This window comes from Corvus cornix, chromosome 15 (genome assembly GCF_000738735.6).
Source record: "Corvus cornix cornix isolate S_Up_H32 chromosome 15, ASM73873v5, whole genome shotgun sequence".
Classification (NCBI taxonomy): domain Eukaryota; kingdom Metazoa; phylum Chordata; class Aves; order Passeriformes; family Corvidae; genus Corvus; species Corvus cornix.
This window is the reverse complement of record NC_046345.1, coordinates 9,521,149-9,537,254: the sequence shown is the minus strand read 5'-3', so window position 1 is coordinate 9,537,254 and position 16,106 is coordinate 9,521,149. Positions and strand designations below refer to the sequence as shown.

The window sequence follows — 16,106 nt, the reverse complement described above, 5'->3', positions numbered from 1 at the left end:
GCTGAGGCATTACTGGTTACAGGATAGGAGGAAAGAACTTTCCAAAAAGTAACTTCTCTAAATGGACACAAGTAGAAATTTATTGGCTTTAACAAGCTGACATTTTTCCTTTTTTTTCCCCTTAAAACCGCAGACTGTGTGTTGCATATGTTTCCCTAATTTAAGTAACATCGAGAAAGTTTTAACCAGGCATTAATTTAAATCCAATTTCCTGTCTCTCTTGAGGAGAAAGGAGCACTTTTTTTTCTCCCTTCTTTTTTTTCCCTTTTGCTTTTAAATTTTCCCACCCCTGTGGCTGGAGGAAGCTGTGTGCAGAGCTGTTCCCACAGACTGGGGGTCTCCAGCGCCGCCGTTTCCGTGTGCGGCAGGAGCGGCTCTGGCCCCGGGCACTGTGAGCCCCAGCACGTACACTGACATCAGAGCCTGGACCTGCACCGGGGCCACTTCGCATCAAAAGTGTTAAAGCTGAGCAGGAAACAAAGATTTCCCTCGCATTCTTCTAGAAATTGTCCAGAATTTTGGTTTTGTCCTCTTGATGGAGGAGACTGTGGTTGTTCATTTGAAGTCCAAAGCACTGCTTTGACAAGAAGTACAAGTGCCTTCATTCCCACTCTGCCTGGCACAGAACACTGGCTCTGGGTGGAGTTCTCTGCCTTAGGAGTGCCAAGTTTTAGTGTCTTGTCAAAGACAGGTGATGATGATGACTAAATTGCTGTCAGGTGAATGGTTTGCTCAGGTGATTGTGATTCTGCAGTTCTGTGACTGGAGGTTTTAGTTCCTGCTGTTAAAATTTTGAAAACTAAGTAAGCTTCTGCTTGGACCCAGTTAAGTGAGTTAGATATTAAACCATATTTATATTTCTCCATGGAAGTGTAAAAGATAGATGATATATTGTTGTTACTGGTTGTTTCCTAACTAAAGTTTAAACTGACTGTTATCCACTTAGCCTCTCTAACACTGTTTAACTGCCAACAGTCAAATATACAGTCATTTAAAAGGTCACTGAGGCATCTTATTCATAATTCTTTTGGACTGGGCTGACTCTACAATAATTTATACAGTCTCAGGAGATGCATTTACTAGTGCCACTGAGTTTCCTACGGGAACTAAAAGATCAAGAGTGCAAGACAGCAGTTTTCAATTCCAGTTTCAATCCCAAAGATTCTCTGCTACTGTCAGCACTAAATGTGCTGGAACATCTTTATTTCCAAATGAAAGTTAACTTTTGTTTGTGATCTTTTTCACATCAGTTTCTATAGAGAAATGGTTTGTTTAGAAGAGAAAATTTGTCCTCATCTTTTAGAAATTTTGTCTGGATATGAATGTAGTAGAAGCAGAAAATAGAATGAACCTTAACAGAGATACGAACACATTTCCTGATCAGGGATTTGGGATACACATATTTAACTCGTTTGCTTTTCTGTTTTGGGGTGTACAGTTGCACCAAATCCATTACCTTCTAGCACAGCATTTTACAGCTTTTAACACACACTCAGGCATACATTTTGCACTTTCTTTTGAGGGAGGGCTTAATATTATCTGAAATTAATATGTAGAATAACTGACCTTCTTATCATTATATTTTTTTTAGTAGTGCAGTTCTTACCACAGAATGTTGGTATTGGGCTGTCCGCTTTCTCTGCCAATTTCTTCAAAGGCATTAAAAAGAAGTATTGATGAATTGGTAGCATGTAATAATTCTTAGATTATGGCTTTGATATTGCTTATATTTTTTTCCCTTCAAGAATATTGACATCACAAACTTCAGCAGCAGCTGGAATGATGGCCTGGCTTTCTGTGCAGTTCTCCACACTTACCTCCCAGCCCATATTCCCTATCAAGAACTGAACAGCCAGGACAAGGTAAGACATTAAAAATCCTATTCCCAGCACTGCAATGCTTTAATTAATATGAGTTAATAAAGAACAATGAACTAATTTGAGTTCTAAAAACCCCAGTGTTACTAGGATTTCCAAATAATCTCTGTGTGTTCTGGTCTGCCACAGTTCCTACCTATTGGTGTGTTAGCCCAGAATGTACAATTAATAATAGATCCTAAAAACATAAGATTATTTCACTAATGCATGAAGAGATTTTTTTATTTATGCTTTTTAGAGAATAAATAATCTCTTCTTTAGTATTTTATAAATCAGTTGTTCTTCACTGACAATGATATTCAGCATTATCTTCTGAACAGGCAATTAATAAAAATCTTTCATAAATTTTTGGATGATATTAAAAAACATTCATTCCTGTGGTTCCTTTGAATTACTGTAGTCAAATTATAGACTCCATTTGAAGCAAAAGTAGTAGCATTATTATGAACATTCTTAAGATCATTTTGTTATGTTTGAAATAGTATTTCCTTGTTTTCTAACATGTTTCTATATCTCATGCAGAGAAGAAATTTTACTTTGGCTTTTCAGGCAGCTGAAAGTGTTGGCATCAAATCTACTCTGGTAAGATTTAAATGCATATTGAATGAATTATGACCCATTTATAAAAATCAAAATTACTCTATTTTGTAGTCTCAAAAGATTTGGATGTTTATACTTAAAAATAGCAGCAGATGAGCTCAGCTAGAGGTTCTTGCACTAAATAATGACTGAAATACAGACCTGTTAAGCTTTAAAAGGAAGGTTCACCAACACTTATCTCTCAATACAAAAAGAAATATTAATAACGGCAATGAATTTGTTTGAGAATAGTTTGGGAAATAGTTATGGGATACAGTTTTCAAGAATCCATTAAATCTCTCCTGTCTCTGACATACTTCTATATTATTTGGGATTTCTGGAACTCTGGAGCTACAAATCAAGCAATGTAATTTGTTTCTTTTTCTCAGTGTACTGTGAGAGTTGAGATTTGCCTCTTCAGTTTAGACTTTTAATTTTTCAGCATTGGAAATATTTGTAAGGCTTTTTCAGTGGTTGTTTATAAGTTGTCTTACACAAATTTTAGAGAAAAATAATTAGTTTTCAATAGTAGAGTGTTTACTAGAAAAGGAGTATTTCTGAAGGTGCGGAATTGGGAGTATCCCAAACCCTTGTGAGTGGTCATGAAAATGTTGAAATGGCCATTATCAGAAATTATACTTAAGTGATACTTTTGCAACCTAAATTCTAACAAAGCTGCCATAGTTAGCAACTAACAGTATGACAGAGTTTTTAAAAATAACACTTTCCTTGATCCTTATCAGTGCTTTACCCCCCCAGCATTGTGTTTGCTAACAATGGCAGTGCAGCTCCTGGGCTTTCATACTTTGACTTTGGCACTGATTTGAAATGTGGAAGTTTCTTACCAAGCGCTGATGTAAGAATGAGATTGTGGAAAATAACTGCAAAAATTCTTGCATAATTCAGCCTTAATCTAAATGGTTGCTGTCTGTCCTTCCTTTTTTCTGATGTACTTCATTACTGATACCATAAACAGACAAATTGAATGGAATTAAGTCTAAGTGCAAATTGTATCCATCTTAATAAGTTAGTATCTATTTACATACCTACATGCACAGTGTATGTGATGTGTATGTTTGAGGATTTTTTTTTTTAATCCATATTACATGAGTAGAGGGTGAAGAAGGGTGTGAAAACTCCTGTATGTAAATAGGAGTGGAATGCAAGTAGAAGTTATTCATCCTCTGAAGGTGTTCAGCTAAAAAAACTCACAACTTCTTTTTTGAGTTCTGGAGATTCCTGCATCCAAAGCTTTCAAATAGAGCTTTACAGTAAACAGAAATTACTAGAAACTACATCACTCTGTTTTGCTTTGTACACATGCTGAAGAGAGTAGGTGGGATTTAAGTATTTATTGATGCTTAACCTGATGGGAATTTTGAACTGTAATTAATATCTGGGTCTTGATTCTGTGGCTCACAGTTCCTGGGGTAGGTTGAGTTGATTTGCAAGGCTGATGCAGGGTTGTGTGAACACTAAAGTCTGACTATTGTACCAGCTGTGCTCAGTGGGGGACAGCTTGAGCATGCACAGCATCAGACATTTCAATCTTAAGTCAACAAAAGAACTATCTACAGGTATGCTATTCATTACATTTTATAAGTAATACCAAGATATTGAGGAAAACAGAGCTTTCTTCATCAGTGCTTTAAATTGTGGAAACTTGACAGATTTACCATTCCCAGGAATGTGTGAAAACACTGCTGCATTGCTCTCAAGGTTTTCATTTCTGATTTTGACCAATCTGTTTTCTGTGACAGGACATCAATGAAATGGTGCGAACTGAGCGTCCAGACTGGCAGAATGTCATGCTGTATGTTACAGCAATTTACAAATACTTTGAAACCTGAACCCTAATCATTCGGCAGATCCATGGGATACAACCAACATGAGCTAGCAGATGGAAATCTTACTGAAATGCTAATCCCCATTTCACTGAAAACCGGCAACATTTGAGTCCCCTCAAACTTCAGTGACTCTATCATGGATTGCCTCAGATTGCTTCAGCTACTAAGCATGGAAACAACTGTTTAAAAGCAAGAACTTGTTGCCACAGTGCTTGGAATAACCCAGGTTATTAAGCTATTCAGATTAATTATGTAGCCTAAAGAGCCTGGACTACTTATGTGCTGCCTTTCCAGTCAGACTTCCTGAAACTTTCTTTCCTGGGAGAGTGAGATGAATGCTTCCTCTAGCATATAGGAGACTAAATGTACAGATAAAGCTTTGAGAAAGAAAAGGATAACATGGCATCATATTACTGGACTTTCTGTAGTATCCTGATTCCACAGACTCTGAATATTCTACCCACAGCATATGGCAGCCCAATACAGTAGAGTTCTTAATGGTAACTTAGTTACTGCCTATTTTTCATCCTTTAAAATGTGCACAGTATTCTAGGAAAACAAGCTTTGATTCCATAATGATAAACTGAGGGGAAAAGTGCTCTCGATACCTCGAAAAATCTGGCACAGAAGAAGTCTTCATTCTAAAGCTTCATTATAAGCCTACCTCTGTCACAGTGATGTGGCTTTCATCTTTATCTTATGGATTGTTAAAGACTAGCACATGCAGCTCCTGGCTGTCAGGGTATACTATACTTCAAGGAATCTGTGCAAACTCCCTGTGCTTCCATTGTAACAGAAATGAATCAATAATCACCCCTTGTCTGGCTTGTTCTTTCCTCTCTTCCTCCTTTGCCTGTGCAGCACACACAGCTACCCCAGGCTTTCCTCTACAGCAATATGAGCACATGTCGTGGATGTCTGTGGTAGAAGTTTGGAACTGGGATAGCATTTCCTCTGCAGAGAAGATATTCTCAATAAGTTGTAATAATGAAATAGTTTGTCTCAAAATCCAGCTTTGCCATGTTTTCTGTGTGTTTTTCATTGGTCTTGCACATCCTCATCTGAGTGACAGAAGGTGAGATGTTCTCTGGGAAGGACTATGGAGGAACTGATGTAATGTGTGTACACCCAGTAGTCTCAAATATTGCGTGGAAATGACTCACTGTCACAAGGAAGGAATTGAGAAACTTTAGTCTGCTCAACTTCTTTTTTTTTTTTCTGAAAATGTACCTGAATTCATTTAGCAGCTCTTGGGCAAGAGAGTTTAAGTGCCTTAGCGATCATTGAGTTGATACGTCCTGGCACTTCAGGGCCTGGTGTGGAATGTTAATGGCTCCCGGTGATTTCATGGCTCCATTTGTCACGAGCTGTTTGTTGTAATCTTGCTTGTCAAATCGAGGGGAGACTTCACTCTGTCATTGCTTCTGCCTCTTGCTCTTCTGAACACTTTCCAGCAGTTCAGCCACGGAACATCTCATTAATATTAAGCAGAAGCCAACTTGAGCAGTGAGTTCTGTAACAGCTGCTATTTATAAGCACAGGCTCTTTCAGCAGTAACCCCATTGTAAAGAAAATAAATCTGTTCTATGGTGCTCTTACGACTGTTAAGGACAGTTTGAATGTCATAGATGTTAACCCAGTGAATGCAACTGTGCTTGGCATCTGTGAAACTTCTTCATGGTATAAAAGCACAGATTTAACTCAAAAGTATTGCCAAATCCAAAACCCCATCATCTGAAGAACATGGCCCATGTGAAGAGTAATAATTCAGCATGTCTCCAGCATTGTATAAGAATACACATTTATACTGATATGTGCCTGTGAGAACTATGGAACTTTGCAGAATAACTACTTAACCTGTGCTGAGGGCCTTTGGAGAAGTTTTCAGAGCAGCAGTGTCTCAAACATTCTTACAGCTCTTTAGAACTAGAAGTAGATACTGTCAGATTATTAATTGGTGCATTTGAAGAGCCAACATAATCTGAAGACAGTTGTTGCAAGAGAGGTTTCAAGTGAAAAATCTTCATTAATAGATTTTAATATAAGTCTGAAATGCATTTTCCTCTCCTCTATATTTCTTCAAATTTTTTTTTTTACTTCATTTCTTAGTTTCCAATAAGAATAGTCTTACTGGAAATATGCATTACTGCTGTCTTGCATTCTATCTCCTACTATTAAATTCCAGATTTTGCCAGTCAGTGTTTAAAAAACCCTTCTCTTTATCCTCTGAACAGATATCCTTATTTATGATTGTCTTATTCATTGCCTTAGATTTTAAAAAAAATATTTTTCTAATGAAAAGGATAGCATTTCCTGATCTAAAGTCACTCATGACCTGTTTTGGTGAGGTAATTCGAGCTTTGAGCTGATTTTTTTTTCTGTCCAATGGTCATCTTCGTTTACCTGGAATGTTGTCCGAGTCCTTAACTGCAGTAACACTGAGAGTGTAACCATTTGTCAAAAGAGAAATCACGTTTGCCAGATCCTTTCTGTAAAAAACATGAGCTGCTGGTCTTCAGAAAGGAAGAGAGAGAAAAGCTAGCAGTAATTATAAAAGGAATCTTGTTACAAATTTCAGAGCTCTGTAAACTTTTTCTTGGTGTGATCTGTCTGATAAAACTCTGTGAATCCAGCCCAGGAACACTGGGCTTTGTGAAGAGTTTTTTTGTGTGCTGATGTATCTGAGCCTTTACAAATGAGGAATGAAGCAATGGAAGATCTAAAGCAAACATAATGCCCTGCTGCACTCTACAATCTGTTTTTTTCTGAAGGTTCAAACCACATTCAGTTGTTCAAGAGGAAAAATAGCTGTAGCCCTTCTGGATGTGGAATAAATATACTGTTGTGTTTGGTTTCTGTTCATAGTTAATCCTGAAACAGCCTGGGTTTTTGTTCATGTGAAGTGCAAGTTTATGCTGATTTACTTTCCTTTTAATCCAGAAAATATTTCTGAATGTACTGAAAATATTTTGTTATCCATTTATATTTTACTGTGTGCCTTGCAAGTGCCTGTGCTGTAGAATATCAGGGTTACTCATGGCCAGCTGTAGGGTGGGCAACCAAGTGCAGCTGTGGGACATCCTGATGCAGGTACAGCTGTGTCAGCCTCTGGATCCTGTGGATGGAAACACTTCTATGGGTGTTACACTTGATTTGGTTTCCAGTTGGTTTTGTTTAATCCAGTTTGGTTTGGCTGTCTATTTAAATAGAAACACCAATTTAGGATCTCCAGTGTCTGGCCCTCACAAAAAATGTCTTATTCCCGTGCCTCTGAAAAACTGAGTGAAATTTTCACTTTTAAATTTGTGTTTGTGGGTAGTTTATCCAGAATATAGTATATAATTATCACAGATTCTGATTTAAAGGTAGATTTTTTTTCTCTTTTGCATAAAATATATTCTTCAAGTTACATGTAATGTTTCTGATAATTTTTTGCCTCCAATTTTATGAAATATTTCCACTGTTTGTGTTTTTCTGTAAAGTCCATCATCATGTCTTAGGAGGCCCTTAATTTGCCAGAGCTAAATGAACTCTGCTTTAATTTATTGGTGTAAACTCCTGTTAATATCCCTGGCAGCAGTGATGCTCTGGTTTTACGTGCATGGGGAGAAATAAATTAAACCCCTCCTGTAATAGTGCAGTACAGTGGTTTAAGCTGCTGAGGATCTGCCTTGTGAATCGTGTAGCTGTGACACTGGAGTCTCCCTTCTATTACTAATCTCAGTGTTTTTTCAGTTTCAACACTTTAGGCATTTGGATTCTTTTGCACCACCAAAAAATTACTTTCACTCAATTCTATTTCTGTACAGATTTGGCCCAGGGCACAATTTTTATGCCAGTGTAGTTTTAACCAAGATTATTTGGGAAGCTGGAGATTTGGAGAACTTGTGGTTGTTTTTCTTACTGCCTGTGCCTGCTTTGGGGACACTGCCTGGTGTTCAGATGGTGAGTGACAGTTCCTTCCAAAGCTGCCCCGGGCTGGCTGAAGTGATGTAGTTACACCTTTAAACTGTGCTCCTGTGACTCCTGTGGTGACTTGACTTCTTGTTTGCCTCTTGCAACTAACGCAGCCCCAAGTAGGAGCTACTAAGGGGCAAAATTCTTCTGGGAAGGAATGCAGTTGTACACTTTCATGCTACTTTTTGCCTATTGTGAGTTATGCTGAGGTGGCCTAGAAGGAGGACCTTAAAATAGTCATGTCCATATATGGACTGAGTTAACTGTATAGCTTGTTTGTGGTCCTTCCCTTGATTTGGTAAATATTTATTTCTGTTGTATTTTTATGTTCTACCAAGCTCTATTTCTGCAATTCCTTTCTTTAAGCTACCATTATTGTATCCCTTTCTTTAAGCTAACATTAACCAGTTTGAGAAATTACTTGGTGAGAAGTGCTATTAAAGTGTCTTCATCATTCGTGAGTGCTGGACATGCCATTGTGCTTTCCCAAGTTAGTGTGTGTTGACTGGCAAAACACAGACTTCTCTTAATACATTTAATTGTCCCTATTTAGAAAGGTATCTTAAATAGTGTTTCTGCTTTCACAGGAGAGTGGCTGGATGGGTTTTAAATTACTGTGTGGCTTGCTGTGTCCCTCCTTCATCTAAGTTCCTTCTGTTGTATTCCCTGATTTCAGAATCAGTGTTGTAGTACGGTCTATAATTATCAAACCTGTGTTAAGCATCTGGAATATGTAGCAAGTATGCTGTGGATAATTAATGCCTAAATAACTTAAAAGGTTGAGGTTTGTACAGTTCTGATTTCTGTCAATTGATACAAGTGTCTTTTTTTCTTACGTTTTTGCTACACTTTCCAGTTGTTTGGATGCAACACCCTTGAACTCGGTTTGAGAAAGCCACTGTCCTAATCTCCTTGAGCTAATTCATTCTGTGATATTAGAATTATTTCCTAACAATGAAACTGTAGTAAAACCTATGAATACCAGATGACTTCCTTCCAACTGACATTAGCTTTTGCTTGGAATATTCCTTACCACTGGGAATAGGCCAGTGTCTGCCTCAGAGTTGCACATAAAGTTCCCATCGGTCCCAGCAGGACTTGAGGATGCAGAGCAGGAGGGTAAACTTCTGGCAGAATATTGCAGCAGCCTGATGTAATTAAGCTGGTTTCATTTTAATCCCCTATTTTCAGGGGGTTTCAGTTTAGGCAAAATCATTTACTAAAAGCTGAAATGTGGCCTGTTAGTTCTCCACTGGGAAGTATGCTTCTGTTTAATAATATTTTTATGAGATTGTATTTATGGAAATGGAAAGAAAAATGTCATAAAGCTAGTTTTGTTGCACTTTTCTAAGGCTTTTGTATTTTGCATAGTTCTAGAATATAAGGAAGCTGCTTGGGAATATAAGGAAGCTGCTTGGGGAGGCCAAGGCTTAAAACTTGCTCTGCCCCAGCATAGCAATGTATTATGTGCATTTTCACCCTAGTGATACATGTATTATTTTAATTGCATGTAACTGGTGTATTTATATGGTAGTGAGGGAGCCCAGCAGACATTTCCTGCTGCAGAGGAGCCATTGGCAGTCCCAGTTCCACAGAACTGGCCTGTTCTGACTGTAGACTGCACTTGCAATAGTGGAATAGTCCATTTTTGATTTTGAACTCTTTCAACAAGTGGAGAGAAGACACTTTCAACAAATGGGGAGAAGGGGGCTCTTTTTTTTTGTTTGGTTTTGGGGGTTTTTTTTGTTGTTTCTTTTTGTTGTTGGTTTGGTTTGGTTTTTTGTTGTTCCATTGTTGAAATTTCTCTGGAGGCTTTTAATGGTTTCCAATTATTGCATATGTTCAGTTAGGATGGTTACTTGGGAATCAGTTCAGCTAGGCACAAATACATGTAACATACTCAAGTAATTAATCCTTGTAACTTATAGCATTTCAGTTTGATAGACACTTTTGGTTTTATGTGTATTGTAAAGTTAATTTTTCTGTCTATGAGTAGCACTTTTATGTGTATCTGAAGGGTTTTTTGAACAGAAATGTGTTTTTTCTGTATATTATCTAATGGGAAGAAAGTATAACACTACTAAACAAGGCACAGACTAGTTTGCCTCCAGACTGTAAGTTCATTTTAGGTCAGGAATGATCAAGAGTTGTTCAGTGTATCTGAAATCAATCAGTGATCCAAATTAATACTGGAGAACTCTCCCGATCAAACCCAGAAGGGCATTAATTGGTACCCTCCACCTCTCGGACGAGGGTGCTTCCAGTTCAGGTGTGAGGCAGATCTGACAGAACAGTGTGATGAATTTTGGGCTTAGTGAAAGAACAGAATTTTATTGATGCCTCAGTCTGACTTCACAGCACTATACTGGATAAGGAGTAACCTTGTTTGAGATGACACTGCAGCCAGTAATGATATCTCCTAAATAGCTAATTTAAAGCTTACTTTCCATGGCCTTTAAAGATGATATAAAAACCAGTGATTCTAAAAGCTCTTCTCATCCATCCAGCTTTTCTGATTTGTATTGGTTTTACTCTCCCTTGAAACAGCTGTTGTATGTCAGTGTATGTGTTTAGTAATTCTTCTTCTAGACAAGTACAAGTACTTTGCTTTTTTCCCAGAACCCTTTTGAATAGTTTACACACGTCTTACATAGAGAGAGGCTTTGCGTAAATGTATAGTTGTACCTATATGCACATGCATAAATGTGTGTGTACAGATCTGTACTCCTGCAGGTTCTGAGTAACACGAACATGTTTCAAGAAGTGCTTGTGTCTTGAATACTTAGGCTGGTGTATTAGTGTATAAATTTAAATGGCAAGGAGGAAAAAAACATTTTGTTTGCTTCTGGCTAGAGCTGAGAAATAAAGGTTTGAGGAAAATTTTGATGAGTGTTCCAATTGTATTTCACCCTGTTTCTGGTTTGAAAGGCACAAGTTGGTAATCATTGGACCTTGAAAAGTCAGCAAGCCTATGTTAAGCTAAACCTTTTGAAGGACCCAATATGCTTTCAGTTTGCAAGGACCACTGAAGATCTGGGCATTTTACTTTCTCCATAATGTATTCTGTATGAGTATTTAGTATGTATGCCTTCAATTTGCCAATGTTGCCATGTTTTCTTCTTAATTATTCATGAAATAAAGGTTGCAAATAGAACGTGTGTTTGTTTTCTTGGGTGAAGCTGCTACAAGAAGGGGCTGTTTTAACTCTGGTTTTGGCACTGTGTTTGTTCAGAAGGGTTGCAGGAAGCAACTGTGGAGGTTCATCCGCTAGTGTGTGTGTGAAGGGCTTGTGTGCACATAACCTCAGGATTTTTTTTGGAAGTCATATCTCTCTTGGGATACCAGCAGCCTTTACAGGATCTACCCCCAAAGGGTTTTAGGTGATAAGACAGTGAATACCCCAGATAAGAGGGACATGTTTAAGGCATCTGCTGAGCCTGTATTGTTCTAGAGAAGGAAATTGCAGAGAATATGTTCAGTTTAGGCAACTTCTGTAATACATTGCAGGATTACATTGCAGGATTACATTGCAGGATTAGAATTATTTAAATGTTACTTAGCCCAACCCAAATAAGGCAATTGTGTGCTCACTCCCTCTCTGTCTCTAAAGGAGTTGGGCTGGAGAGAGGCTGGGGACTTAATCTCTAAAACAGTTCACACTATTTAAAGCAGATGCCTAAACATAAATTTTCCAGGTGAAAATAAAGTTTAGAACACCTTAAGTCTGGTTTGGTCTCAAATCATCCTGGATGGTAACTGTTTTCAAATACTCGTTTGGAGCTTTAATTTCAAGTGTTCTGGAATAAATTGGACCCAGAGGTTTGGACTGAGCTCCTAATTATTGTAAATATTGTTCTGGAATGCACTGGCTAGTAAAGGTATTTTAATTCTGCCTTTTTTTTTTTTTTTTTTTTGAGATTTTTGTGTGGTGTCTTCTGACTGTTCAGCAATCCAGGAAAGTCTTTGTCTCAGTAATGCTATTCTGCAAGAAAATGTGTTGTTTCTCCTTTCTTGAGGTGAAATATTCTCCCTGAGAACTCCGTGCTGTCCTTCCTGCACTGTCTGGTTGTGCTGGAGGTGTGTGGTTTAAGAACATGCCTGATTTAAGAAAACTCTTTTTAGTTCTTAAAATGGATTTATATCCTGTTTTTAAGCATGGATCTTCAGTTTTCATACTTCTTTTGCAAATATATGTTTCAGAAGTGTAGTGTAGTAGACTGATATCAGAAAATAGATACTTTTCTTTTCTGTAGCAAGTGCATGGCAGCACCATGGGAGGGACTTGTCCACCTACATGGGCATCTGGACTGCAGGACATGGGCCAGGCCTGAGGGATGCTAAAACTGCAGTGTCTGCACAGTCTGTAGAGCTGCAACTTTTCTTTCCCATATCCACTGAAAAAACATTCCCTCACCAAAGTATTTTCATGGATTGCCTTCCAAGCTGTCACTAGAAAATTTTGTTAAAAATGTGAAACCAGCTCCATAAGTGTGTCTAAGTTGAATATAATAAAATTGGTTCATTCATTTCTAAGATCTTACTGTAATGAAAAGCTGCAGCTATATGGAATAGTAAAATAAATACCTCAGAAGCAACAGCAATATAATATTCCACTGTATTAAATCACAAAAGCTAATATCGGAGTCATGGTTTTTCTGCAGTTGAATTCTGTGGAGGAACTAGGTTAGCAATACAGAACTTCTGCTAAATTGTCATTCAATTGTTTCACAATTGCTTTGATCAGCAGAAAAAATAATGTATGTTGCAGAGAGCTGGGTGTAGTTCCACAAAGGGCAGAGATCAGGGGGGCTCATGAAGATGTGTGTTATTACCACACAAAATTATTTGAGAGGAGACCCTTATCATTGAAAGCTAACTCCTTTCTTAACTTTCTTATTAAGTAGGAAGCTATTTGCAGCCAGCAGCTACTGATGGAACTTAAAAAACAGACAAAAAGGGAGCTGAATTCTGTGCCCCTCTCAGCTCCCTCACTCAGTGCTTTGTCTGTGTTGTTTTTCAGTACTATCTTTCCTTGAGCCCAGCATTTCATGTTGAGATGTACTCATATCTTAAGCTGGTTTTTGTTTTCATCCTCAATACTAAAGGTTGAGTGAATTCTTCTTTGAATTTGCTTGAAAAGTTGTGATGGCATTGAGGAAGCTCCGGTGCCTTCTCTACGAATTACTGCTTGGTGCTGCAGCCCAGTACCTTGAATGGGGAAGTTGGCTAATTAGTGTCTCTGTTCCTGGCAGCTGAAGATTAGAAGAGCATTTATGTCTAATTAATTATTTTTATTAGTTTCATTTCTATTAGAAGAGTTTATTTGAAACTTCTCCCATGCAAGTCTTTGTTCAGAAAAAACTGTCTATGAATTTTTAAAGAAGCAGATGAGGGACGGGTGCCACCAATTCTAATCCAGGTTAAGGTTTGTATTAGTCTTTGACTGCTATTGCCCTCTGTGTTACCATCATTTAACCCTTTTTGTAGAACTGAATTTCTGTATATGAAATGTCCTATTTGAAAAATATGATGTCGACTTTTCTTAAATGGTCTTTGTTCTTCAGGATTTTCAGTTCTTTGGAACCTTCTTAATCTCATTATGAAAATAGGGTTGGATACAGTAGTGTCTTATCACGGTATTTTTGCTCTTAGATATTTGCATTGATTCTATAGTGCAGGGCACTATTTGTGCTTCTCTCCAGTGCTGTGCATAGCTCAATCCCTCGTTTATGTCCTTTTCTTAAACCATTTTAGGCTCCTTCCTCACGCCAGAAGCCTAAAAGTTAAGCTCTTAAAAATGAAAGAAACTTGAGAAGGAGACATAACAGTCTGGAGACAACTTCACTAAGCTGTTGACAATATCATATTTTTCAAAAATAAATATCCCACAGAGCACCAAAATGCCACTGTGTTGAGTTAAGGCTGTGTCTCCATGCGGCCACACTCAGTCCATGGGCTGCACCAGGGCACATGGTCATAGGGCTGTCTGCAAAATCTCAGCTTCGCATTGTCAGCTTTGCAGTTCAGGAGCTGCAAAAAACTCCCCCCTTGAAACGGCTGCTCTAAGAAATTAATACAGCTGGACTTTGGTCTGGGCACAGAAGAAATGTAAAGGGAATGTTTGCTGCCATTCTCCTCTTGGCCAGAGGTACAGCTGGCATTGGAATGGGGTGCTAAAACATGACCTCAACTTTATAAACCTCTGAAGTTGTGTCATTTTGCACCAACATTTCCAGCACACACTATTCCCTAGCAGGGAGTGGTGGAGAGCAGGGTCAGCAGTTACTTTTTGTCTCCAATTTGTGTTGTGACAAAACTGGGTTAAACACAATGTGTATTTTGTCAAGTTAAATAAGGGTTGCCCTCTCGTTGCTCCTCAGAATAAAATGAGAATAGTTCAAGTGAAGAAGAATCAAGTGACTTCTGCTGGGCCTTTCAACTCCAACAGTTCATTTATTGTGTAAAGGTAAGTTATATTTTAGCTGTTGCTCTGCAGCTCCCACATGATGATTCATGCTGCCAGTTTTTCTTCTATTAATAGTTTACAGAGAGTGCTTAAATTTAGATTGAATTCCATCTCATAGTCTGTCATGCTGAATAGCATTGAGAGAAATAAAGCCACAGTCTGTTTGGGCAGTGCCTTTTACGGAGAGTAGTCAACTCCTGATAAGAAATTACTGAAAATCCTTCCTTCGTTCCTGACCCAGACTGGATTCAGACTGTGTTGGGGATATTGTTTGCATTTCCATGTGAGGGCAAATCTTACCTTGACTTCAGCTTCTTTTCCTTAAGCCTTTGGTAAAAGCTGAACTCCTCCTATGCTGAAATTGAACAGTTTGTGCAAAGGCTTCAGTCTTTGTCACAGGAGTGTCCTTCATTATGATTTTAGCCATGGGTATTTTCAGAAAAATTTTGCATGTGTAACTTTGTTAAAGGAGACGCTCTTCAGAAAAACCTAGATTTTCCCAATGTTGATTTTAATGCTATCAAATATTTAATGTTGAACAATGTGAGTGAAGTAATTGCATATATACAAACACACAGATTTTTATTTATGTATCTATATCTGTATCTATATCTGTCTTTAATTTTGAAGGATTTGCTGTTGTATTCAAAGGACCTCAAGTAACTGTGCCCTCATCCTTTCACCTGAAAAACACAGGTGTCTTTCATTGCTTTTGAGGAGATTCAGGGACTATTTGTGGGAATGGGATATGTTCAAGTCAGAACACACCATTTTAAATGTCCTGTTTAACAACATTGAACACATGTGCTAATGCAATACTCAGTTTGATGTTTCTTGGCAAAATATGCATCCCTGAAATGTAATTTTGCACATATTAAATAATTTATTCTTGTTAGAAGGAAAGGTTTCGTGACAGAGAAGAGCCTCAAAACTGATAAAGCATTCATCTCTTTGTAAAGACAGAAATAATTTTTCTATTTAAAATAAGATTAATTCTTCCAGGTTCTGTTTTAGGCAAACTGATCATTTCTAGTCCTCCACATGGAAGCCTCAGTACCTGGGTATGATTTTCTGCTTCCCAGAGTGACAGGCTGCATTTGGTTCTGAGCCTGTTTTGTGTTTCAGGGGTATCCTTGACATGCCCAAGGTGTCGCTCATGCAGTGCCGGCAAAGAAAAGGGTGAGTTTCACAATAGGTCTCAAGCACGAGGTTTTTATTTACTTTGCTCTCACCTTTTTGAAGGAAGTATTTCAAGGGTTGATCTACACAGGCTTTCTAGAGCTTATTGCTTGAGCTGAGTTGCTAAGTCTGAGAAGTGCAAATACTCTTATCACTACTTTTCAGCTGCCCAAAACTCTGGAGTTTGGCTTGTTCTGTGAA

At 38.1% G+C, this 16,106-nt stretch overlaps 1 protein-coding gene across 2 annotated transcripts in view; it reads left to right on the top strand.

The window, feature by feature from the left end:
- The window catches only part of SPECC1L (sperm antigen with calponin homology and coiled-coil domains 1 like), a 63,502-nt gene extending 52,088 nt beyond the window's left edge, over window positions 1-11,414 (top strand). For both annotated transcript variants that reach the window (XM_039560980.1, XM_010398116.4), the window contains exons 14-16: window positions 1,746-1,862; window positions 2,400-2,459; window positions 4,217-11,414. In XM_039560980.1, coding sequence (XP_039416914.1) covers window positions 1,746-1,862; window positions 2,400-2,459; window positions 4,217-4,306 — 267 coding nt within the window. In that variant the 3' untranslated portion in view covers window positions 4,307-11,414. The remainder of the gene's footprint in view (window positions 1-1,745; window positions 1,863-2,399; window positions 2,460-4,216) is intronic.
- Window positions 11,415-16,106: the final 4,692 nt, after the last annotated feature.